General features: G+C 54.9%; 2 protein-coding genes across 5 annotated transcripts in view; one reads left to right on the forward strand and one right to left on the reverse strand.

The window, feature by feature from the left end:
* Window positions 1–442, reverse strand: part of SUGP2 (SURP and G-patch domain containing 2) — a 36,091-nt gene extending 35,649 nt beyond the window's left edge. Inside the window, exon 1 of one of the 3 annotated variants that reach the window (XM_021706313.1) lies at window positions 354–442. In XM_021706313.1, coding sequence (XP_021561988.1) covers window positions 354–386 — 33 coding nt within the window. In that variant the 5' untranslated portion in view covers window positions 387–442. The other 2 variants (XM_008072795.2, XM_021706314.1) reach the window with 2 other exon arrangements.
* Window positions 443–5,565: 5,123 nt separating this feature from the next.
* ARMC6 (armadillo repeat containing 6) lies at window positions 5,566–19,595 on the forward strand. 2 transcript variants are annotated; one of them, XM_008072798.2, is made up of 7 exons: window positions 5,566–5,726; window positions 6,815–6,897; window positions 13,067–13,640; window positions 15,139–15,308; window positions 17,322–17,453; window positions 17,830–17,967; window positions 18,885–19,595. In XM_008072798.2, exons 1-7 carry the CDS (start codon window positions 5,606–5,608, stop codon window positions 19,095–19,097), a joined length of 1,431 nt encoding a protein of 476 aa, XP_008070989.1. In that variant the 5' UTR covers window positions 5,566–5,605; the 3' UTR covers window positions 19,098–19,595. The 2 variants fall into 2 exon arrangements, with proteins under 2 accessions (XP_008070989.1, XP_021561991.1); XM_021706316.1 differs by having other exon boundaries at window positions 15,139–15,284.
* Window positions 19,596–24,884: the final 5,289 nt, after the last annotated feature.

A 24,884-nucleotide genomic window follows, 5' to 3' on the forward strand; every position in this document is an offset into this window, starting at 1 on the left:
AAAAGAGGGGGGATGCAAATCAAACCCTCACACACATATTAATTTAAAACAAGAGAAGAAAAAAAATTGAAAGATGAGTACTCAATCATTCATGTACATACATAAACAGAAACAAAATCAGAGAAGAAAGAGAAAAGTGGGGGCCCCACCCCCCTCCGGGCCAACCCGGCTGCGGCCGCAGCCGCAGACTCAGGGCCAAAGCTGCGACGCCACTGCCGAGCCCGAGGTCCCCGACCCCGGGGTCCACGCACCGACGACACCCAGGCCCGGGCCTCACCCCGAGCCCCCAGCGCGCGGATCCGCCCCGCCGTCGCTTCAGGCTCCTCACCCACCGCCGCCGCCGCCGCCGTCGCCGCCGCCGCCGCCGCCGCGCGAGGCGGGGACATGCAAATGAGCCAACGGTCTCCGCAGCGCCGCTCCGCGCAAGCGTCGCGCCGCTGCCGGGCCCCTGTGAGCAAGCGCGGGCCGCCGCCACCTCCCTCTTTTGCGCAGGCTCGCTGTCCGCTTCTTTGGGGCGGACGCTCCCCAAGAGAGAAGTCTCCCTGCTTGGGTCGGCGACGATAGCAAGCAGCCCGGGGAGGGCGGCAAAGTCTCTTCTGACGTGCACTGGGTGGCCTTTCGTTTTTACCTGCATTGGCGGTCACGCTTGGAGACCCCGGGAGCCGTCCGCGAAGCGGAGGAGGCCGCGCCGAGGAGGCGCTACGGCGCCTGCGTGTCTACGGCGGCCGGCAGGTGACAGCAGCGAGCCCCACCCGGCCCGCGTGGCCGCGAGCGCCTGGTGAGAGGCGGCGGCTGCCGCGCCCCGACGAGCGCGGAGTAGGGGCGTGGGCGTCGCGGGGTCGGGCCAGGGACGGTGGCGCGACCGTCGGGGACTGAGTTCTGCGGAGTGGAATCATCGAGCAGAAGCCGCCGGGAGACATACGTCCTCGCCTCCCCGGCCTCCGCTTCCTTTTCCTTCATTTTATTCATTCATTCAGCACCCGTGGGCTGAGTGCCGGCGGCGTGTCGGGCCCGGCCTAGACGGTGCGAGCGAGTGAATGCAGGAACGGTGTCCTCTAGATAACAGGTAATGCTGCGCAAGTCATAAAAGAAGGATGGGGCAGGAGAGCAGCGTGGCTTTGAAGGGTGTCCCTTGGGTAGTGGGGAAGGATGAGCAGAGGTGGGGGCGCGCGGGTGGGAAAGCCTACGTAGAGAAGGTGCTGGGAGGAGGCTGGGTTTTGTTTTGAGAGGATGGGGAAGCCGCCGCAGGTTTTGAGCGGGGGAGCGAGGTGGTGTCTGCGCTTTCCAGGCAACTACTGGCTGGCTTCTGTGTAGAGGACAGAGGCGCAGAGCATGGCAGGGAGGAGCAGGACGGTGCCTGAACCCGAGTGGGTGTGGCTGGTAGAGGGAGATGCCGAGTCATTCATGCTCCCTGGCGTGTCATGCGCCGTTTTCTCTTCTTTCTTTTTCTTTCTTTCTCTTTCCTTTCCTTTCCTTTCCTTTCTTTTTCTTTCTTTTTTTGAGTTGGAGTCTCACTCCGTTGCCCAGACTGAGTGCAGTGGCCACTCTAGCCACCGTAGCCTCCACCCGCTGGGCTCTGGCGAGCCTTCCGCCTCAGCCTTCCAAGTAGCCGGAACTACAGGCGCGCGCTACCAGGTAACCCGGCTAACTTTTGATTTATTGTAGAGACGAGGTCTCACCAAGTTGCCCGGGTAGGTCTCCAACCCGCAGGCTCAGGCAATCCACTCACCTAGGCCTCCCAAAGTGCTGGGATTATAGGTTAAGCCACCGAGCCCGGCCCTTTCTTTCTTTCTTTTCTTCCTTCTTTCTTTCTTTCTTCTTTCTTTTTTTTTTCTTTTTTTCAATTCTTTAGAGACAGGGTTTTCTTCTCTTGGCCAGGCTGGGGTGTGGTGGTGTGATCATAGTTCACTGCAGCCTCAAACTCCTCCATTCAGGCGTTTCTCCCATGTCAGCCTCCCGAGCAGCTGGGACTACAGGCACCTGCCACCGTGCCCAGATAATTTTTAAATTGTCTGTAGAGGCAAGGTCTTGCTGTGTTGTTCAGGCTAGTCTCAAACTCCTGGCCTCAAGCAATCCTTCTGCCTCAGGCTCCCAAAGTGCTGGAATTACAGGTGTGCACTACCACACCCAGCCAGCCACTGTTTTCTTGATGAGCAGAACTGTGGCTTAGAGAGGGAAATCAGCAGTCAGCTCAGGCTCCTGCTAACCCTCCTCTGTCTTATCCCCAGCACAACCGGAGACATCCTGGGGACTGGTAGTGCTCCTGGCCTAGGCTGTTCTCCACGTCCAACCCCACATACCATCTTTCCCGTGTGTTCCAGACCTGTACTTCCCTCCCTACCACCCAGCCTTGTGTCAGTTCTAGGGGACCCTGGAGGACTCAGCTCATGGGTGGTGCAGTGCTGGACTTCCCCACCCAGCAAGCTCAGAACTGGGCAAAGGGAAATTCATGGGAGGGGGAGCCTTGGCCAGAGAGCACGGGCTTTGTCTGAGTGGCCAGGGGAAGCGGCCTGGAAAGGCTCTGGAAGTTCCAGTGGGAGCTCTGCCGAGGAGCTAGGAGCAGGGACAGTGCTGTTAACCAAGGCCGATGCAGTGCCGGGGTCCTGCCCAGAGCCCTTATTGCCTGTATGAGCTCAGGGATTCAGATTTGTCATCTGTAAAGTAGGCGTAATGCTGTTCCCTCAAAGGACAGAGTTTGCCCCACCTCGATCTGAAGTGTGGTGAGGGAGATGGAAGTAATGTCACTGCCCTGGCACCAGCCCAGATGTTCCTACCCCTCAGACCTGGTCATGAAGCCCCTGCCCTCCGTCCTGGGCTCTCCTCTGAGAAACTGGTTCTTACTCTTCCTTCACCTTTAGCCTTGGAAATCCTTAGCCACCCTTAAGGGCCCCTTGTTCGTCTGGGGCAAGAAGGAGAGGGGCCAATCTGCAAAGGAGTGAGGTAGGGGCTTGATGCCCACCCCTCCATAAACTGACCCAGTTGCCTCTTAAGTAACAAAGGAAAGGAGCAAATAGCTAATGTTTATTGAGCTACTACTCTGTCCTGTTCTGAGGACTTGATAGGAGGTGGTTGAATTTTCTTTTTCTTTTTTGAGTCAGAACCTCACTGTTACCAGGCTGGAGTGCAGTGGCATGCTCGTGATCACTGCATCCTCCACCTGCTGGGCTCAGGTGATCCTTCCAACTCAGCCTTCCAAGTAGCTGGAACCACAGGCGCATGCCACCACACCCAGCTAATTTTTTTTTATTTATTGTAAAGACAAGGTCTCACCAAGTTGCCCAGGCTGGTCTGGAACCCATAGGCTCAGGCAGTCCTCTCGCCTCTGCCTCCCAAAGTGCTGGGATTACAGGCGTGAGCCTCTGTGCCCAGCTGGTTAACTTTTCACTACTGCCCTGGGAGGTAGATTCTGTGTTTAGCCCTGGTTCTCACGTGAGAGATTGAAAAGCAGTGCGTTTCAGTGAAGGGTGTGGGGTTTGAGTTCCACAGACGGGTCAGGGAGGCAGGCCTCCTCCCCACCAGGCAGAGTGCCATGCGTGGCAAGGTTTACATGGGCACAGATGGAATGCTCATATCCTGTGCCACCTCCTACAGAGAGAAGCGGGGGCCAGAATGGCCTGTTTCCCACATGGCCCAAATTTACCCTGGGACTTTGTATATCTAGAGATAGTGTCTTGCTATGTTGCCCAGGCACAATTGTGCAATGCATAATCACAGGCATGATCATAGCTTACTGCAGCCTGGAACTCCTGGGCTCAAATGATCCTCCCACCTCAACCTCCTCTTCAACCACTGGGATTTTTGCAAGATTACTCCTATACCATTGTCTCGGTGCCCCTGTGCCTTTTCCTCCACACACACTTTTTATGTGATGTGTGATTCTAGAATGAACTGGAGATCAGGGGAAAAAAACTCACATTATTTTAAAGAATGATATTAAGACAATTGAGAAAGTTGATCTTGGATTGTATGTTAGAAAGTAGTACTGGGTCAATGTTAAATTTCCTGTGATTGTATAAGACAGTGTCCTTTTCATGAGAGATTCATGATGTTGTCTTTAGAAGTAAAGGGGTCCAATACCTGGAACATATTCTCAAACGGTGTATGTACACACACACACACACACACACACACTCAAACATAGATAAATGCTGCAAAATAGTAACGGTAACACTCAGTGAATGATATACTGGTATTCCTTGTGACTTTACTATAAGTTTAAAAAATGATATGCTGGCTGGGCTCGGTGGCTCAGCCTGTAATCCCAGCACTTAGGAAGGCCAAGGCAGGAGGATTGCTGGATCCCAGGAGTTCAAGACCAGCCTGGGCAACATAGCGAGATTTTGTCTCTATAAAAAAAGTCAAAAAATTAACTATGTACGGTGACACACCTGTAGTCCCAGCCATTCAGGAGGCTGAGGCAGAAGGATCACCTGAGTTCAGGAAGTCAAGGCTGTAGTGAACTGTGATCATGCCTCTGCACTCGGCTAATTTTCTTTTCTTTTCTTTTCTTTTTTTGTCAAGGTCTCACTGTCACCCAGGCTGGATGGAGTGCAGTGGCACAATAGTGGCTCACTATAGCCTCGACTTCCTGGGCTCAGGTGATCCGTCCACCTCAGCCTTCCAAGTACCTGGGATTACAGGTGGCTGCTACCATGCCTGGCTAGTTTTTAAAATTTTTTTTTGTAGAGACGAAGTCTTGGTATGTTGCTCAGGCTGGTCTCAAACTTCTGGACCCAAGCTATCCTCCCACCTCAGCCTCCTCAAGTGCTAGGATTATAGGCATGAGCCACCACACCTGGCCTCAGCTAATTTATTTATTTAGTTTATAGAGACATGAATTCACTATGTTGCCCAGGCTAGTCTCTAACTCCTGGACTCAAGTGATCCTGCCTTCACCTCCCAAAGGCTGGTATTAGAAGCATGGCACTGCACCAGGCCAGAAACATTATTTCTTATTTTCTGTGTCTATAATCGTTTCAGAGCAACTTGTTTTTTTGTTTTTTCTCAATCGGGTCTCACTCTGTTGCCCAGGCTGGAGTGCAGTGGCACAATCACAGCTACCACAGCCTTGATCTGCTGGGCTCAGGAGATCCTTCCACTTTAGCCTTCCAAGTAGCTGGAACCAGAGGTGTGCACCACGACGCTCTGCTAATTTTTTGGTTTATTATAGAGACAGGGTTTCACCAGGTTGTCCACGCTGGTCTCAAACCCCTAGGCTCAGGCAATCTTCTCACCTTCATGTCCCAAAGTGCTGGGATTACAGGTGTGAGCCGCCATGCCCAGCCAGAGTAACATAACTAATATCATTACATTTGTGGTCCACCTTTCTTAGGCCAAATTTAGTAAACTGTATACTCTCTTTCTGCTTTTAGAAGCTCTAGGGGTGTTAGGATATCACCCTGTCCTTTGATCTAGGTGGTAATACTTTTTCTAGGGTGCTTATAGGGCTCTGATCCCTGGTAGACGCTCCCTAAGTGGCATCCTTTCATCCTTGCAGTGGCTGGACCCTGAGTTGCCTGCTGGTTCTGGGTAAAACTCTCTTCCCACCCTGTCTTCTAGCTCAGCAGTGTATGGTGGTTGCTTGCTGTCATCTGCACAGGCAAAGATGGCCTCCAAGCGAATCACCCAGGAAACCTTTGACACAGCCGTGCGTGAGAACATCGAGGAGTTTGCAATGGGGCCGGAGGAGGCGGTGAGAGAGGCCGTGGAGCAGTTTGAATCACAAGGTAGGGTGGCATCACCTGCCGTCCATGGCTCTTAGAGACCGAGCAATGCGAGGCTTGGAAGCCAGGTGCCAGCTGGGCCCTGTCTCCTCCCTGCTCTACCTCTGGGAAACTAGCCTACCTGCTGCCACCTCTGTCATGCCTGAACTTTCCATGCCACCCTCTCACCCAGATATCTAGAGGACTGGATCCTTCTTGTGGGTTTCATGTGAATTGTAAGTTCCTTTGAGAGGCTGTCCCTGTCCCCAGCCTGGGAAACTGGGCCACCTGCCTTCCTGTACCCCTGCTTGAGCTTACAGAGGCAGAAGGACTGCCAGCCTGTAGAAACAGGTGGCATGCCCAAATCAGGCTGTGGAGGAGCATGGTTATGAGAGGCTGTTTGTAATAGTCTGGGCAGGGTTAGGCGACCCCCTGCCATGGCAGGGACCCACCAGTTGAGAGCAGGAGCTCTGGGCAAGGCTTACCCGCCAGGCACCAGGTTCTCGGGTGGAGGCAGGTTCTCGGGTGGAACCCCATACTCCCTTCCTCCCACCTTAATCTCGAGTCCAGCTCTCCGTTGGACAGACCCAGAAGCCAGAGAGGAAGGGATTCCAATTCCAGCCCCAGAGGTCAGCCTCTTAGACACAGAGTGGGGTTTAGACGCTGCACAGGGGTTGCTGGGGCAACCAGAAGTGTCCGGCACAGTGGGGCCTTCCCGTGGGGGTTCCCACAGGGCCAGGAGAGGTGGATCCCTGAGGGAGAAGGCATGGGATCCCATCCTCTCTCCCACTTCCCTAGGTAGAATGTGCCATCTCACTTGCAGACATGGCATGCAATGGCAGCCTCGATCTGCAGTGGCCTCACTGCCGCTCTGCTCCCATTGGCTGACCCGGCACCTAGGGCAAAAACACCCCCAGTGCCCTCCACACCCCTCGTAGATGCAGCTGCTGGGCCTGGCATGGGTGGGGTAGGGCAGGGTAGGGTGGGGAGCTGGGAAGACCCTGGAAGGATTCTGGAGTGGGGTGGTCCCAGCATAAGGGCCCAGAGGTGTGACTGTGGTAGGCCCACGGGGATGCCAGCTGTCACTTGCTTTCTGACCCTCCCCCCCACAGGGGTCGATCTGAGCAACATTGTAAAGATGGTACCTAAAGTCTCTGTGGATGGACCCCAGGAGCCCACACACGACGTCCTACAGGTAGGACTGTAGGACTGGTCGTTTGTCACCTCTTAGCAGTCTGTCAGGGACAGCTGTTCCTTGTGTCTCAGGTGACGGAGCACAGACTGGAGATCAGAGATCTGCCCTGTATGTATGTACAAGAAGCCAGGTCTCCCGGAGTCCGCGTCTGGGGGCAGCGAGCCTTCTGGGTGTGAGCACTAAGCCCCTCAGGCAGCACACATACTGAGATCCGAGTGACTAGCACACTCTTGGTTGTCCCTGGTCCTGGGAGCCCCTCTGGCCTCCCAGAGACAGACATTACGGGAAGGGTGAGTGGGATCATCACAAGACTGCCACTTACTGAGCACTGACTGTTTTCTGGCACTTTACAGCTGGTCTGTTAGCACGTCAGCTTACCTGTGAGGTAGGGGGTGTCATTCCTGACTCAGTAATGGGAATATAGAGGCCGGGAGCTGAGACCCAGGCGGGGAAGGTGAAGCTCACAGGAGTTAACTGCTTTCCTTACAGTCACCATCACACTTGGAAAAACAGCAGAAGGCTCTAGTGCTTGCTGAGAACCGGCTGTGGGCCCTGTACTGTGCCAGATGCTTTCCTCCTGCCTGCTCAGTTGTTCTTCAACACTTGCAGACTGGAGTGCAGTGGCATGATCACGGCTCACCACAGCCTCGAACTTCTGGGCTCAGGTGATCCTCCTGCCTCAGCCTCCTGAGTAGCTGGGGCTACAGGCACGTGCCACCACGCTTGGCTAATTTTTTATTTTATTTTATTTTATTTTATTTTTTTGAGTTGGAGTCTCACTCTGTTGCCCAGACTGGCGTGCAGTGGCTGCTCCCGGCCTCCGCAGCCTTGACCTGCTGGGCTCCGGCGATCCTTCCGCCTCTGCCTTCCAAGTAGCTGGAACTACAGGTGCGTGCTATCACGCCCGGCTAATTTTTTGATTTATTGTAGAGATGAGGTCTCACCAAGTTGCCCAGGCGGGTCGCGAACCCACGGATTCAGGCAATTTACTTACCTCAGCCTCCCAAGGCGCAGGATTACAGGCTGAGCCACCGGGCCTGGTTGGCCAATTTTTTAAAAAATTATCTGTAGAGATAAGGTCTCACTGAGTTGCCCAGAGTGGTTTCAAACCCCTGGGCTCAAGTGATTCTCCCACCTCCGCCTCCCAAAGTGCTGGAATTACAGTTGAGAACCACTGCACCCAGCTGCTAAGTTCTTAAAATATGTTCTTTCAATCTGGGATTAAACTGGTTATGGTGGCTCACACCTGTAATCCCAGCACTTTAGAAGGTGGAGGCGAAAGGATTGCTTGAATCCAGGGGTTTAAGACCAGCCTGGGCAACTTGGTGAGACCTCGTCTCTACAATAAATCAAAAAAATTAGCCAGGCTTGGTGGCGCACACCTGTGGTTCCACCTACTTGGAAGGCTGAGACAGAAGGATCACCTGAGCCCAGCAGGTTGAGGCTGCAGTGGTTGTGATCATCCCTGCACTCCAGCCTGGACAACAAAGTGAGATTCTGACTCAAAAAAAAAATCTGGAATTAGCCCATTTCACTGATGAGAAGTCCAAGGCTTCGCAAGGATCAGTGACCCACCAAAGGTCATAGCCAATGGGAGGAGACCCAGATCCAGGTCCCAGGGAAGCCAAGCACTGAAGGGCTCTGCCATCTTCCACCACTGGTACTGGAAACTTCTTGTTTGTTTACAACCTTTGCTCTTCTTTTTCTTAATTGTTCTTTTCAACTCTTAATTTTTCACTATAGAAGAACTGAAATGCATTTTTGGCATAAAAGATTCACACAGTGCTCAAGTATTTATAGTAAAATGTGAAAGTCCTGCCCTGCCCTGCCCACCAAACACTGAGTTTTGCCTCCTCTCAGCAACTCACCAACCCCTTTCGAATGCCTGGCAGTACCATTGCCCTTTGTGTATCTTGGCTCAGCTGTATAGAAATTGCTTATTTTTTGAGGGAGGAAAAAATTCATCTTTGTGATGCTTGTTGAAATGAATCTGCTAGAGTTACAAGATTTGTTGCAAACAGACTTGTAGAAACAAAATCAAGATGAAGTGGAGCCAGACATGCTGGCTCATACCTGTAATCCCAGCACTTTGGGCGGCCAAAGCAGGATTGCTTGAGCCCAGGAGTTTGAGACTAGCCTGGGTAATATAGTGAGATATCAAAAAATTAGCTGGGCATGGTGGCATGCAATTGTAGTCCTAGCTATTAGGGAGGCTGAGGTAGGAGGATTGCCTAAGCCCAGGAGGTTGAGGCTACCAATAGTGAGCCGTGATAGTGTCACTGCACTCCCACCTGTGCCACAGAGTGAGATCCTAACTCAAAAAAAGATGAAATCTAAAAACTCTCCAAGAACAAAGTAAGCCAGCCACTTTTAGATGTGAGAGGGAAGCTGCAAAATACTACACGTCAGTCATTAAGAGAGTGAATGACCCCAGGGGTTGGTGGGCAGAGCCCCCACCGTGAGCAGGACAGTTGACACCACACAAAAGTGTCATAGGTAGAATGCTGCAGGCTCCGCTACCTCCATTTAGCAACCTTGCTAAATCCACAGAAATTTTAACTCCTGCACTGTGCCTCCTCAGTGGCACTTCTGTCACGAGCTTTTCAAGTTTCTTGTGGGGTTCCATCTAAAATGTTACACCACTTTTTTGTAAAATTTTATTATAAAATATGCATACAGGCAGGGCGCAATGGCTCACACTTGTAGTTTCAGCACTTTGGGAGGCTGAGGTGAGAGGATTGCCTGAGCCCAAGGATTTGAGACCAGCCTGGGCAACTTGGTGAGACCTCATCTCTACAATAAATAAAAAAAATTAGCCGGATGTGGTGGCATGTGCCTGTGGTTCCAGCTACTTAGAAGGCTGAGGCAGAAGGATCGCCTGAGCCTAGCAGGTTGAGGCTCTGGTGGCCATGAGCGTGCCACTGTACTCCAGCCTGGGTGACAGAGTGTGACTCCAACTCAAAAAAATTTGAAAAATAAATAAATATATAAAATGTGCATTCACCATCCTAACCATTTTTAAATGTACAGCTCATTGGCATTAAGTGCATCCATAGTGTTTGCAACTGTCACCCCATCCCTCCCCAGAGTGCTTTTCATCTTGCAAAACTGAAATTAACTCCCTGTTCCTGTTCCCTCAGCCCCTGACACCCACCATTCTACTTTTACCTCTATAAGTTGTAGTGCAGTGGCATGATTATGGCTCATTGCAGGCTCCACCTCTTAGGCTCAAGTAATCCTTCTACCTCAGCCTCCCAAGTAGCTGGAACGATACGTGTATCACCACATCTAGACAATTTTTTTTTTTTTAGAGACGGGGTCTTGCTTTGTTACCCAGGCTGGTATTTTTTTTAAAAATAAACTCCAAACCGTTTTCCACAGTGACTGCACCATTTTACATCTCCATTGTTGACAAAAAGCCAAACATTGTAAAATATTTAAACAGGTTTATTCTGAGCCAAATATGAGTGACCATGGCCTGGGGTACAGTCTCAGGAAGTTCTGAGAACATGTGTCCAAGGTGGTTAGGTGACAGCTTGGTTTTGTGCATTTCAGGGAGACAAAAGTTTATAGGCAAGGACATAAATCAATACATGTAAGGTATACATTGGCTTGGCCCAGAAAGATGGGCTATCTTGCAAGGAGATTCAAAGATTTTCTGATTGGCAATTGGTCAAATGAGTTCATCTCTGTCTAAAAAATTTGAAGTCAGCAGAAAGAAATGCTTGAGTTAAGATGAGGAAGGTTGTGGAAGCCAAGGTTTTTGTGTAAGTGAAGCCTCTGAGAAGCAGAGAGGGTAGGTGGTGAATGTCTTTTTTTTCTGAGTTGGCGTCTCACTCTGTCACCCAGAATGGAGTGCAGTGGCCACTCCTGGCCACCGTAGCCTCAACCTTCTGGGCTCCGTCGATCCTTCCGCCTCAGCCTTCTAAGCAGCTGGAACTACAGGCGCGCGCTACACACCTGGCTAATTTTTTGATTGATTGTAGAGATGAGGTCTCGCCAAGTTACCCACGCGGGTCTCGAACCCACGGGCTCAGGCAATCCACTCACCTCAGCCTCCCAATGGCACGGGATTACAGGCTGAGCCACCGAGCCCGGCCTGTGGTGAATGTCTTAAAAGGTGCCGGACTCCTCCTAGGGAAGGAGATTCTGGTTGTGTGTGTGTGTGTGTGTGTGTGTGTGTGTATGTCAGAGTCTCACTCTGTGCCGGCCTGTGGTGAATGTCTTAAAAGGTGCCAGACTCTTCCTAGGGAAGGAGATTCTGGTTGTGTGTGTGTGTGTGTGTGTGTGTGTGTGTGTGTGTGTATGTCAGAGTCTCACTCTGTTGCCCAGGCTGGAGTGCAGTGGCACGCTCATGGCTACCACAGCCTTGACCTGCTGGGCTCAGGTGATCCTTCTGCCTCAGCCTCCCTAGTGGTTGGAACCACTGGTGTGCACCACCAAGCCTGTCTGATTTTTTGATTTATTGTAGAGATGAAGTCTCACCATGTTGCTCAGGCAGGTCTTGAACCTCTGAGCTCAGGTAATCCTCTCGCCTCCACCTCCCAAAGTGCTGGGATTACAGGTGTGAGCCACTGCACCCGGTAGGAGATACAGATACAGATTTCCCCAGAAGACTGCTTTTAGGGCCCTTCCAAAGTATGTCTTGGGGTAAAGTATTTGTATTTCCTTTAGGGCCTGCTGTCATGTGATAATAATACCAGAGTCAGGTTGGGATTTGGTATCTTATTTCCAGAGCCTGTTTTATGATCTCTGTTGCTGGTCACTTGTGAGTTTCAGGAGGTGTGTCCAACCCCCTTTCCTGTCCTACCCTGGAAGTTAGTCCTTCTGGTTTCCCTTATCCCAGAGAGGATCCATTGGTTGTGGGGGGGCTCCGAATTTTTTGTTTTTTACCACCAATGGTGCATAAAGTTTCTGATTTATCCACATCCTCACCAACACTTGTTCTTTTCTGTTTTTTTATAGTAGCCAGCTTAATGGGTGTGAAATGGTATCTCACTGTACACATTAGTTGGGTTTTGTTTTTGTTTTTGAGACAGAGTGGGTACAGTGGAATGATCATAACTCACTGCAGCCTCAAACTCCTGGGCTCAAGTGATCTTCCCACCTTGGCCTTCTGAGTAGTTGGGACTACAGGTGCCGTGCCACCACACCCAGCTAATTTTATTTTTTGTGGAAATGGGGTCTTGCTAAAAGATTTGCATTTTCCTAATGATTAGTGATCTGCTTAGTGGCCATTTATATGTCTTTGGAGAGATGTCTATTTATATCACATGCACTGGTGTTAATTTATTTTTTAATATTTCTGCTGCAGTGTAGCATACCCTCAGTTAGATCCACAGATCTGAACTCAGTGAGGGTTGACCGACAGGCATCTCTGTCATGTCAGTGAATGCCAAATCAAAGTCTTTGGGGCCAGTGGCTTCTGAGAACTACCCTTACTGGGGCTGTTTGCCAATGATTTCATCAGCTCCAGGGTACAGATTCATCCTGGGCTCAAGCTGAGGCATGTCCTGAGGTCACGTAGTTGAATGGTAGCTAGACTGGTCCACCCTGTTCAAATTGTTTTCTCTCATTTTTTTCCCACAGGGTTGGAGCTGAATTTGGGTAAATAAACTGTAGTGTGGTTTCATTTGGCAGGTGCTCAGTAAATATTTGTGGAGTGAATGAGAGAGACAGAAAGGAGACATTCAGGGCCAGGCATAGTGACTTGTGTCTGTAATCCCAGCACTTTGGGAGGCTGAGGCGGGAGGATCACCACGAGCAGGTATGCTGATTAGTTATGGCTGTGTGACAGACAACCCAAAACAGCAGCCCCTTATTGTTTCTTATTGTTCTACCTGCTTGACTGAGCTCAACTGGGTGGTTCTTGTGCTGATCTACTTGGGGCCTCTTGATGGCAACTAGTCCGGGAATGTTCAACGTCTACACCTGTGTGCAGTACCTTGGTAGGATCACTGAAATGGTTGGGTCTCTCGCTTGTTCCCTCTCTGGGCTCCTGAAAGCACAGATGTGGGAGCTGCCAGGGTTGGAACTGGCCCCACACCACTTCCCCCACAGGCCCAGATTTCAGGAAAGGGAGACTCTGAAGGGTCCAGACGCCATTGCCGGGGCCTTGGGCTCTGTCCCTCGGCTGAGCTGACACTGAGGTTTCGCCCGTGTCTCCCAGGCCCTGGATGACCTGCAGAAGTCTGTGGCCTGCTCTTGCCTTCAGGAAGTATCCACACACCTCGCCCGCTTCTGCGACCAGTGCAAGGAGGTCAAGGCCTGCCGCTTCCTGGCGGCCCAGAAAGGGGCCTACCCCATCATTCTCGCCTCCTGGAAGCTGGCCGTCAAGGGGGATCAGGGCCTCCTGCTCCAGGCCCTCAGTGCCCTGTCGGTGCTGACTGATGGCCAGCCGGACCTCCTGGATGCCCAGGGCTTGCAGCTGCTGGTCGCCACACTGGCCCAGAATGCCGACACAGCCGATCTGACCTGCTCTGCAATCCGCTGTGTACGCCATGCCTGCCTGAAGCATGAACAGAATCGCCAGGACCTGGTGAAGGCCGGTGTGCTGCCCCTCTTGACCAGCGCCATCACCCGGCACGGCCGCCATGCCAGTGTGGTCAGGGAAGCCTGCTGGGCCCTGCGCGTCATAACCTTCGACGATGATATCCGTGTGCCTTTTGGCCATGCCCATGACCACGCCAAGATGATTGTGCTGGAGAACAGAGGCTTGAAGGTGCTCATTGAGGCCATCAAAGGTAGGAGGGAGCCAACGTGAGCAGGCAGGCTGTGGTTAGAGTGAGAGTTGACCAGGCTCAGTGGCTCAGCCTGTAATCCCAATACTTTAGGATGCCGAGTCAAGTGGATTGCCTGAACCTGCTGGTTCAAGACCAGCCAAGGCAACTTGGCGAGACCTCATCTCTGCAATAAAATAAAAACTTAGCCGGGCATGGTAGTGCTTGCCTATAGTTCCAGCTACTTGGAAGACTGGGGCAGAGGGATCGCCAGAGCCCAGCGGGTCGACGCTGGGGTGGCCATGAGCATACATAGTACTGCACTCCAGCCTGGGTGAAGGAATGAGACTCCAACTCAAAAAAAGAGTGAGAGTCAGAGCTTAGGACTGCTTCAGGCATCACTGGCTCCAGGTGCTGCTCTCAGCTCAGCCCCACCTACCTGGCTGCCTCAGTGGAAAAGTGTCCTCATGCTTCCTATTGGTTCCAGGAGAGTTGCCAGCCAGTGCTTACTGGTGGGGAGCAGGTTCCATGTTCATCTCTGGATGGGGCTCTGTGTAGGGAGGGGTCTTGCTGTGTCCACCTGTAGGGATTGACAGTGGAACAGAGGGAGTGCTCCGAAGGGAAATCGGAGGACTGGGCAGTCTGGCTGGCTTTCGCCAAGCGGTCTCGTGCTGGGTCACACTTTTGAGAGACACACATCTTCACGTATGTACATGTACCTGGTGCCATGATGACCATGGGAGGCCACAGTGCCAACCTTCAGACCCTAAAGCCTCTGTCCACACCCAGGAGTGAACTGCAGTTGTGCCAGGCAAGTCTGCAGTCCACAGGGTGGGCTGGAAGCTCCCAGGTTGTCCTTGCCTCAGTTTCCCATAAGGCCTTCAGCTAATTGAATGAGGCCCATCCTCATTACTCAGGGTCATCTTTTTGTGACCACAGGGACAGAATGCCTCCAGGACCATACCCAGGTTAGCACTGGGGGGAATCATGGGAACTGCAGTCCAGCCAGGCTGCCTGACTATGTACAGTGACAGACGTTGGCCCTCTCCGCCCTGGTGCCGTCGCTTGCTTCCTGGCCTGGTGCCTCTGAGCCTTGTCCCTGGCTGCTGTGTCCAGTTTTGCTTATGTCAGCTGCGTCCACATGTCCCTCTGTGGTTTCAGTTTCCTGTTGCACTTTTGAAAATCCATTCCCACCCCATGATCATAAAAATAATCTCAGATGTTTTATTTTAGTGCTATTACAGTTTTCTAATTTTAGGTGAGACCATCATTTGGTCTGGAATTTATGTGGGGCATGAGGGACAGGGAGAGATGATGGTCTCGTGTCTTCTCCAGAAGCCAGCAGGGGGCACTGCAGGCCTGGCAGCTCCTTGTTCTGGAGTCTTGCTGGCGTGGGTGGCCACCCTGTCAGGCAGAGCGGGCTGGACTCTCCCAGTGGGGCAGGATCTGCACCAAACCCAAGGGCTCCAGGGCTGGGTCTCCCCACCAGGCTCACACTGACTGTCAGCCTCCTCTTCCACAGCCTTCCTGGACAACCCCGGTGTCCTGAGTGAGCTCTGCTGCACCCTGTCCCGCCTGGCTGTCCGCAACGAGTTCTGCCAGGAAGTTGTCGACCTTGGAGGCCTAGACGTCCTGGTGACCCTGCTGGCCGACTCTCGTGACCACCAGGTGGGGCCCCAGAGCCACCTTTGGGTACAAGTCTTACCGGCCCTGTGCACTCTGCCCTGTTGGGTTCCATCCAGTCCATCCAGCCCTGTCTGCTGACCCCAGAACCAAAGTGCAGTTTTTCTTCTTACTGACCCACGGGCAGGAACCAAAATTTGATGGGAGGCCGGGCATGGTGGCTCACGCCTGTAATCCTAGCACTTTGGAAGGCCAAGGCAGGAAGATTGCTTGAGCCCAGGAGACCAGCCTGGGCAACATAGCAAGAACTCTTCTCTGTCTTTAAAAGAAAAAAAGTGTTTTAGCCGGGCTTGGTGGCTCAGCCTATAATCCCGCACTTTGCGAGGCCAAGGTGAGTGGATTGCCTGAGCCCGCGGGTTCGAGACCCGCCTGGGAAACTTGGCGAGACCTCATCTCTACGATAAATCAAAAAATTAGCCAGGCGTGGTAGCACGCACCTGTAGTTCCAACTGCTTGGAAGGCTGAGGCGGAAGGATCGCCGGAGCCCAGCAGGTCGAGGCTGTGGTGGCCGGAAGCGGCCACTGCACTCTAGTCTGGGCGACAGAGTGAGACTCCAACTCAAAAAATAAATAAATAAGCTGGGCTCGGTGGCTCAGCCTATAATCCCGCGCCTTTGGGAGGCTGAGGTGAGTGGATTGCCTGAGCCCGTGGCTTCGAGACCCGCCTGGGCAGCGAGACCTCATCTCTGCAATAAATCAAAAAATCAGCCGGGCGTGGTAGTGCGCGCCTGTAATTCCGGCTACTCGGAAGGCTGAGGCGGAAGGATCGCCGGAGCCCAGCAGGTCGAGGCTGCGGTGGCCGGGAACGGCCGCTGCACTCCAGTCTGGGCGACAGAGTGAGACTCCAACTCAAAAAATAAATAAATAAGCCGGGCTCGGTGGCTCAGCCTGTAATCCCGCGCCTTTGGGAGGCTGAGGTGAGTGGATTGCCTGAGCCCGCGGATTCGAGACCCGCCTGGGCAGCGAGACCTCATCTCTACAATAAATCAAAAAAATGAGCTGGGCGTGGTAGCGCGCGCCTGTAATTCCGGCTACTCGGAATGCTGAGGCGGAAGGATCGCTGGAGCCCAGCAGGTCGAGGCTGCGGTGGCCGGGAACGGCCGCTGCACTCCAGTCTGGGCGACAGAGTGAGACTCCAACTCAAAAACAAAAAAATAAAATAAAATTAAAATAAATAAATAAATAAATAAAAAGAAAATAAAAAAAATTTTTAAAGGAAAACAGTCCACCTATTGTCCTTTTGCACTGGATTGGGAGGAACAGGCCGGGGGGCTTGTCAGCAAGGGCTGGGATACGTGGGTGAGCCCCTCACTGCCTGTCCATGCCCCCCCTTTAGTTTCCCCACCTGTAGAGTAGGTTAGGTCCACTACTCATCATTACTTCAATTAAACAGCCACCGTCCACTTATCCACCCCTCTCCATGCACCTGACCCAGGGCAGGCAGCCAACATGTACCTGCCTGGGTATGGCTGCAGGAAAGGCCCCTGGGACCCTGTGGTCCTACTGCCCCAAACCCTGCCAGTGACAGCAGTCAGGGCCCTTCTGTGCAGGTGCCAGGGAGCTGAATTTGAACTGACCAGCAGATGAGGGAATACGTTTTGCTTGCTCTCCGGGACAGTTGGGGTGGCGCCTCAGTTGTGTGTGTGTCCCCCCCCGGCTCCATCCTGCCTCCACTGGGGCAGTCAGCAGTCCCAGCAGCACCCACTGGTTGTCCTCAGCTCAGGCTGGTCAGCACCCACTCTGGGCAAGAGCCCCGTGCTTTTATTGCTGGTCTGAGTCACGTGCCCCCTCTGTCCCTATGGGGTTGGGGATCAGGCTCCCCAAATGGCCTCCTCTGGACCCAGGCGCCCCGAGCCGTGGGCATCTGCCTCCCCTTCCTCCTCTGCACAGGGGATGCTCACCATGCAGTCATGCCGCACCTCTTGGTAAAACAGAACAGGCCAGGCCCGCCCTCTGGCTCCCCGTAACCCAGCAACCCCACATAGGAGGGGCTGGCTGGTTGACACCCCCGGCCCTCCTGCAGGACCTCGTGAAGCAAGTGCTGAGCGCCCTGCGAGCCATCGCGGGCAACGATGATGTGAAGGATGCCATTGTGCGTGCCGGCGGAACGGAGTCCATTGTGGCTGCCATGACCCAGCACCTGACCAGCCCCCAGGTACCCTCCTCAGGGCACAGGCCAGGTGTGGGTAGCGGCCCACTCAGTTTTAATGCCTGCTTGGAGCAATCACCTCGTTCAGGGCCAAGACAGGTGGGCAGGGCCTGGTGCTGGCTCTCAAATGCTCGCCCTGCGTGTGTGGCCCTGGGCGGCCTGGAGTTGTCACCAGCACCCGGCAAAGGTCTGAGCAAGACAGGTGCCCTCATCACCCCAAGAGCTTGGTGGATGTCTGCTGCGCTCTGCCATAGTGTCATCATGGATGAACTGGCAGAGGCCCACAGTGGGAGGTTATGGGGCCCCCACCAGGGGATGGCGGCCATGGTGGGATGCAGAGATTCCTGCTGGGTCTCACCCATGTTGGGATTGACCCCCACAGGTGTGTGAGCAGAGTTGTGCAGCCCTGTGTGTCCTGGCCTTGCGCAAACCTGACAACAGCCGGATCATCGTGGAGGGAGGCGGGGCCCTGGCAGCCCTGCGGGCCATGGAGGCGCACCCTCGGGAGGCTGGCGTGCAGGTGGGGAAGGTGGGGGACAGGCAGGCGGGGGTGGTCTCCCTGCCCCTGCCCCACCGTGATCATGCCTCACAGCTGCTTCTCTGTTCTCGTCTTCCATCCACCTGCCTTTCCTGCACTTACTCTTCCCCTTTCTTAACAGGCCCTTTGGGGGACTGGGGGAAGGACGGGGGACATGCAGAGGGGGCTCTGCCAGGGATTTTGGAAAGCTCCCTGTCCCTCCTGGTCTGCTGCTCTTAGTTCCAGGCACGGAACACTCCGTCCACATCTCGTTGGCTGGGTGCGCCCGTGGCCGGTTGCAGGCTCCTCCCCACAGCGTGTCCCAGGGCAGCACACCAGGCTGGGACCTCGGCATGCCTTTGCTCTACTGTCCCCACTCTGGATGCTGTCCCCTTGGCTGGCCGTCACCTAGGCCACTCCCAACCACCCTGGCCAGCAGCCCTTCACCCTCAAGGGCTTCTCACTGCTGTGCTGGTGGCGGGAGCCATACCGACACGCTCCGGGGCTGCATCCTGCACCCGCCACAGCAGACACAGGGCAGAAGGATCCATGAAGCGATGAATGGTGCGACTGGCAAATGGACCCCACGCACAACCACCCTCCTCCTGTGCCTCCCTGGCCCTTCCCCAGCCTCGGTCCTCAGGTCGCCACTGCCAACTGTGAGGCTGTCCCACATCCTACATTGGTCCTAGAGCTGCCCTGAGCCATTTCCCTGCCTGGGGAAGCGGTGTTAGCCCCGCCACCCAGGGCTGCTGTGAGAGCGAAGTGGAAGGACAGGCCTGGCCCACTGTGTGAAATAGGTGCCTGGGGAATGTTGGCCGAGGCACCATCGCCCCCATCTTGTTACAATGAGGAGCTGAGCACAGAGCAGACCCCACCCGAGGCCCCATCCGCCAGCTCATGGCTGCTGTCTCCTCCAGAAACAAGCCTGCATGCTGATCCGCAACCTGGTGGCCCGGAGCCAGGCCTTCTCAAAGCCCATCCTGGACCTGGGGGCCGAGGCGCTCATCACGCAGGCCCGAGCGACCCACCGTGACTGCGAGGACGTGGCCAAAGCCGCCCTGCGGGACCTGGGCTGCTGCGTCGAGCTCCGAGAGCTGTGGACAGGCCAGAAGGGTGACCTGGCACCGTGACCCCAGGCCCAGGTGGGCCATGACTCGGGTGAGTCATGTGACTCAGGAACAGAGAGACCCATGTCCTGCCACCTGCTCCCCCAGGCCTGTCCCCCACAGTGAGAGGTGTTTCCTGACAGGCCCTAGTAATGGCTGGGGGAGTGCTGACGGGGTGTCTGCAGGGCAGAGAGCATCCCCTGGGCCCCAGCCTTCCCTCGTCAGCTGGCAACATCGACATCACCGCTCTGCCCCTCCCCCATGCCTTCTCCACTCAGAAGGGGCAAAGGGCACATCCTGTCGCCCACTGCCCTTGGCAGCCACGTGGGCCGGTCTCAGCAGGGCCAGTGATCCCGCAGGCTTGGGACCCTGACACTTTCTCTTGCAAGTCCATGCAGGCCGCTGCTTCTCGTTTTTCTCATTGTAGAATGGGTCTCAGAGGTCTTGTCCCACAGCTTGTCTGTCTCCAAGTCCTGTGCCCACCGTGGTTCCTGGTAATAAAAGACCATCAGATGAATATCAGAGGGGTCTCGACATAGCTCAGCTGGCACGGGGACTGCAGCCAGTGGCCTCAGAGGATGGGAGGTTCAGATGTGGGGAGACCACAGGGTCGCTGAGGAGAGCAGAGGGCTTGGGAACAGCCTGGGGTCACCATCAGGATTGGGTACACGTGGGTAGACTGAGAGCCCAGCATGCAACCCCTCTCAGCTCTGTGACCCTGAGCAAGTGGGTTAACCTCTCTGAGCCCCTAGTGAATCCTCCTACATGAAGAGTGTGGCAGTGATCTGTCCCCTGTGAGGTGTTAGGGCACGTGGGGGTCCTGGTTATCTTAGCTCTGACCACAGGCTGGATGGCTTGGGCAGCCCACCTCCTCTCTCTGAGCCTCAGTTTCCCTATCTGTAGGGTGGGCATCATCATTGCTGCCCCGATGCCCTCCCGACCCTCGCGCATTCTGGAGATATGCTGTGGCACTGCAGACCCCAGCTTCCACTGTGAAGTCACTCTTACCAGTCACTGGGTAGCTTATATATCCATGTGGCCCAATTGGGGGTCAAAGCAGCCTCAGGACCCCTGGTAGGTGCCTGAACCTGCTTGTCCATGCCTCGGAGGCCTCTCCTCTCTTGGCCCTCCTGCCCTGCTGGTCATGCTCCTCCCCAAGCCTCAGGAGGGCCTGAGCTCAGTCCTTGACCTCAGCCGAAGTCCTTTCCCAGAAGGCCCTTGGGTTCTATGGAATTGGGCTGATGCAGATAACTGGGGGGCATCACCCTGGCTTTACCTCCCTGGAATGGCTCCATCTGCCCGCCCCAGCAGGGAGGGGCCCTGCCACCTCAGCAGGGCTGCATGAGCCTCTGACCCAGTCAGCCCTGCCCTGCCCTGCCCTGCCCTGCCCTCTCGACTGGGGACTCTCTAGAGTGTGGGAGAAAGAAGGCACGTCTGCCTCAGACCGCCCTGAGTTGGCTTCTGGGTCCGCCATGTGTGTGACCTTGGGCAGGCCTGTGACCTGGGGAAGTCCTCAGGCATTTGTCTGTCTGTCATATGGAGGGCGGTTGCTACTGAACTGTTTTTCTTTTCTTTCTTTATCTTTTTTGTTATCACCCAGGCTGGAGTCCAGTGGCATGATCACAGCTCACTGCAGCCTTGACCTCCTGGGCTCAAGCAGTCCTCCCACCTCAGCCTCCCAAGTAACTGGGACTACAGGCATATATCACCACGCCCAGATAATTTATTTTTATTTTTTGTAGAGACGTGTTATGCTATGTTACCCAGGCTGGTCTCAAACTCCCAGCCTCAAGTGATCCTTCTGCCTCGGCCTCTCAAAGTGCTGGGATTACAGTTGTGATCCCCTGCACCTGGGCCTTGGACTGTTTCCAGGGAAGCCTCTGTCTTTCCTGCCCCAGCCTTGCTCTCCATCTGCCCATGGCTCCCTGCTGCCTCCATATAAGACCGAACCCCATTTCATGCCCCACGGACCTGGCATGGCCCTTGCCCTGCCCACCTCCCAGACTCCTCTTCCCCACTGCCCCGAACTCGTTGTTCCAGCCGCACGGGCCTCCCCGCTTTAGGGCCTTTGCACAGCTGTGTCCCCTGCCGGAAGCACCCATCTCGCAGTGCTCCCCCATGGCTGGCTCCTCCCAGCACCAGGTTTCAGCTCACATGTTGCCTCCTCGGACGGCCCCCATCATGTCACCTGGTGTGCTGAGCCTTCGACCCCTGACCCTACTGGAGGTCACCTTGTTGGTGGGCACTCTTGTTGGTCTGCCATCTGCTAGCTCCCTGCGGGCAGGCTCCGGTCTGCCTGCTGGGCCCCAGCTTCCTGTAAATGTTTTTGAACAATGCGCACCTGAACAAACAGACAAGCTGGCCAGGCTCTGCCAGGCAGCCCCCGCGCCCTCCCAGGCTCCCAGCCAGCTGCTGGCTTCTTCAGGAAGGGGCGGTGCTGCCGTATCAGGTCTTCCCACCTTAGCCTAAGGAAACGGGTGTCTTCAGTGGGTGCAGCTCAACATGTTGGGACAGCCCTGGGCTGGATAGGGGCCCATGCCTGGCCAAAGCCCCCACATTTCACTGGGGTTGGCCTGGAGTTTCATCCCCGCCTGGCCACCTTGGGCCTGTTGGCCTCCTCATCTGAACACAGGCTGGGTCTGTCACTGGGCAGAGCCACAGCCCTCAGCGAGGCCCAGCTCAGAGGTGCCCAGCACACAGTGCCCCCTCCTCTGAGGATCACCTTCTCTGAGGAGCGCTTGCTATCTTTGCTGAAGACACTGAGGTGTGGGCTGAGGGGGAAACTGTAAGGATGGTGCAAGCATGTCCAGCCATGCCTCTGCTGCTGAGCGCTCTTGGTTAAGGGACCTGACCTCTCTGAGCCTCAGGGGGGTGAATGAGACCACCTTGATCGGCCCCAGTCAGGCTTGGCTTTGTCACTGTTGTGTTCAGGATGTCTTCCTCCAGCCAGGGATGGGCACGGGCTCCCGGGAAGGAACACAGTTGCCCTTCCATTGTGAACACGCATCTCAAGAGGCTGGGCTAGGAGCCACATGTGCCAGATGGGAAACAGACTTGCCCATATTCAGGAACTGCAGTGGGGTGAGACCCTTCCAGGCCTGCCTTCATGCCTCTCCTTTTGCCAATGCTGTGAACCTGATCTTGGGTAAACAGCTTCCTGGCCCCAGGTGATTAGGCTCTGACACTGCGCTCAGGCCTGGCTTGCAGCCTTCATGTCAGATGATTCCTGGGATCCTTGAGAGCAAACTGGAGGGCAGAGAGAAAGCATCCTGCCCAGGGCCAGCAAGGCTAGTTGCAGTGCCCATGGCAGGAGTGTTGGCAGCTGTTGCCAAGGTACATTGCCTGCCGTTGCTGGAAGGCAGTAGAAAGGCTGGCTGGCGCCTGTCTGCTGAAAACAAGCAGGAGCCAGGGTCCCACTAGTGCCTGTGGCACCACTGGGAGAGGCAGCCCAGTGCTGGGCTGCTGCCCGAACCTTGCCTCAGTTGGCAGTGTTCCGGGGGCACCGTGGGACCTTCCAGGAGCTCTATCACCACCCTCACAGGGCCTGGCATGTGGTACTGGAAGTAGGGGCTCCTCTGGCCTAGATATCTCCTCTTGGCATGCAGCCCACACCCATAGTTGTCTGTGTCTGAGAAGCATTCTTTACAGAAAAGGAAATGGGCCCAAAGAAGAACAGTGTCCTCATTGCCAGCATCCCACGAGTGCTCACTGTGAACTGAGCCCTTGGAAGTGTTTGGCTTCCATTTCATCAAATGCCCTGGGAGACAGCTGGGAAACCAAGGCAGGGACTTTGAGTCACTTGCTGAAGGTCCTGCGGTCAGTAAGTCAGAAGGAACAGGCATTTGAACCCAGCCCCAGGCCTCTGACCAAGGAGCATGCTCTGTGAGAGGCGGCTTTCTCACTTGCCAAGTGGCACCATACTGCCACCAGGAAGCAAGGTCATGGGAGAGTGCTAGGGAAAGGCCCGGTCCAGCACAGACCTGTCATCTGATCGGTGTGTGGCAGACCTCAGCTTCTCTTCTGGAGAGCAGGGTAGAGGGCAGGTCTTGTAAGTTGCAAGGAAGCAAGCCACAGGGGGGAGGCAGGGGCAATGAGGTCCAGGTGGCGATATGTATCATGGGAATATCAGGAGTCTGATGGTGGCCTTGGGTTAGTGACTTCCAAGGTCACATCCTCCCCCATTAGAAACGCTGTGTGTATCAAGCACTCGGCATGGGCTTGCACAGCCCGGAAATGTGAGCCTTTGTTAAGGTCTGTCTCAGCTTTGCTCCCGCCCCGGGTTCCCAGGCTCTGAACTTGATCTCCACCAACCCTAGCCTGCACCTAGTGGAAATAAGAGCTGGTATCTGGGAACATTTGTAATCCTCTCTGTCCTGAAGATTAAGGATAAGAGAACAGGGTGGGCTCAGGGGAGGTGCCTGTGACAGCCATGCCCAGGTCAGCAGGCGTGTCCCTCAACTGCTAGCATCTGTCTGCACAGCAGCCCTCATGAGCCGCACTTCACAGTGGAGCTAAGGCTCACAGGCTGGATGTGACCTGCTGAAGGTCAAATGCTTTCAGCAGAAGATTAAAGTGAGGGTAGGGATAGCAAGTCTCCCAGGTCAGCAGCCCCAGAGAGGAAAGCATCAGATGCAGGAATCATTTTGTCCCTTTTTCCAATTGAGGAAGCTGGGGCTCACAAGCACTTTGCCCAAGGTTGTGCAGTGGGCCAGTGACTGGACAGAAATTCAAACCCAGGTCATCCAGGCCTCTGGTGGCTGTTCTGACACTCCCTATCCAAAAAGCAGGCTGCTCTAACTTCATTCTCTGATTTATCAACTGAAGTGCTGTGTAAACTTGGGCAAGGAGCTTGGCCTCTCTGTGCTCTGGTTTCTGTAAATGCAGGCCAATGATTGCTTTGATCTCATGGAATTGTGGTTCGGATTCAGTTAATTCACAAAACATTTAGCAGGGAGGAGGTCCAACAGGGATGTCACTGGAGCCCATGAAGGGAAAGCTTGGACTCAGAAGTCAGACACTTCCAGAAAGTCACACAGCACTTCTTATTTTCACGTCTTCATACCAGCCCAAGACGCAGAGGACAGCTCTGAGAGTGACCTCCAGCCAGCCTCTCCTCTCCGAGTCGTTTGCAGGGGATTAGTGGGGAGTAAGGGGATGAATTATCAGGAGTCCTTCAGCCATGATGGTCCAAGTTCACAGCCGCTTCTGCGGCGGTGGCCAGAGGGCAAACTACATTAGAGCCTCAGGGGACCCTGCACCAGGCTTCCGAGGCCACCTCCGGCCTCCGCGGTCCCGGCCAAACTTCACCTTGCACGTTCCAACCCTCCCTAGGGGCGCCCCGCCCACGGCCGCTGCGACTGGCTTGGGGCCTGCCAGTCTTCGGCCTCACAGCCAATCCCCGTCTCCCTCCAGGCTACGCCCTCTGTCCCTCTCACTTCTGCCCTGCCAGTCGCGCCAACTTGCTCGTAGCCCCGCCTTTGGCCCCCAACGATTGGCCGGTAGGTCTGCCCGTTTTGTGCCAGGGCTCCAGTCCTCGCCTGCCGCCAGGTCCTAGCCTCCCAGCACCTAGTGCCCTGCGGGACCACCCGAGAGGCCGAAGGCCTCTCCCAGTAGCCCCTCCTTTATCTTCAGCTATTGGCTTCAGGAGCTGCCCGTCCGCTTTGTGCTTGCCAATCACTATTGTCTCCGTCGCTGATTGGTCATAAAGTAGCCAATCGGAGCATGGCGTAGACCCCGCCCGTGGCGCGCCCTGGGGGTGCGCGAGGCGGGGCCGCGGCGGCTGGAGGTGGCAACGGCTGCGGCGGCGGCGAC

This window comes from Carlito syrichta, unplaced genomic scaffold, assembly GCF_000164805.1.
Source record: "Carlito syrichta isolate Samal-C Ts95f unplaced genomic scaffold, Tarsius_syrichta-2.0.1 Scaffold315412, whole genome shotgun sequence".
NCBI classification, from domain to species: domain Eukaryota; kingdom Metazoa; phylum Chordata; class Mammalia; order Primates; family Tarsiidae; genus Carlito; species Carlito syrichta.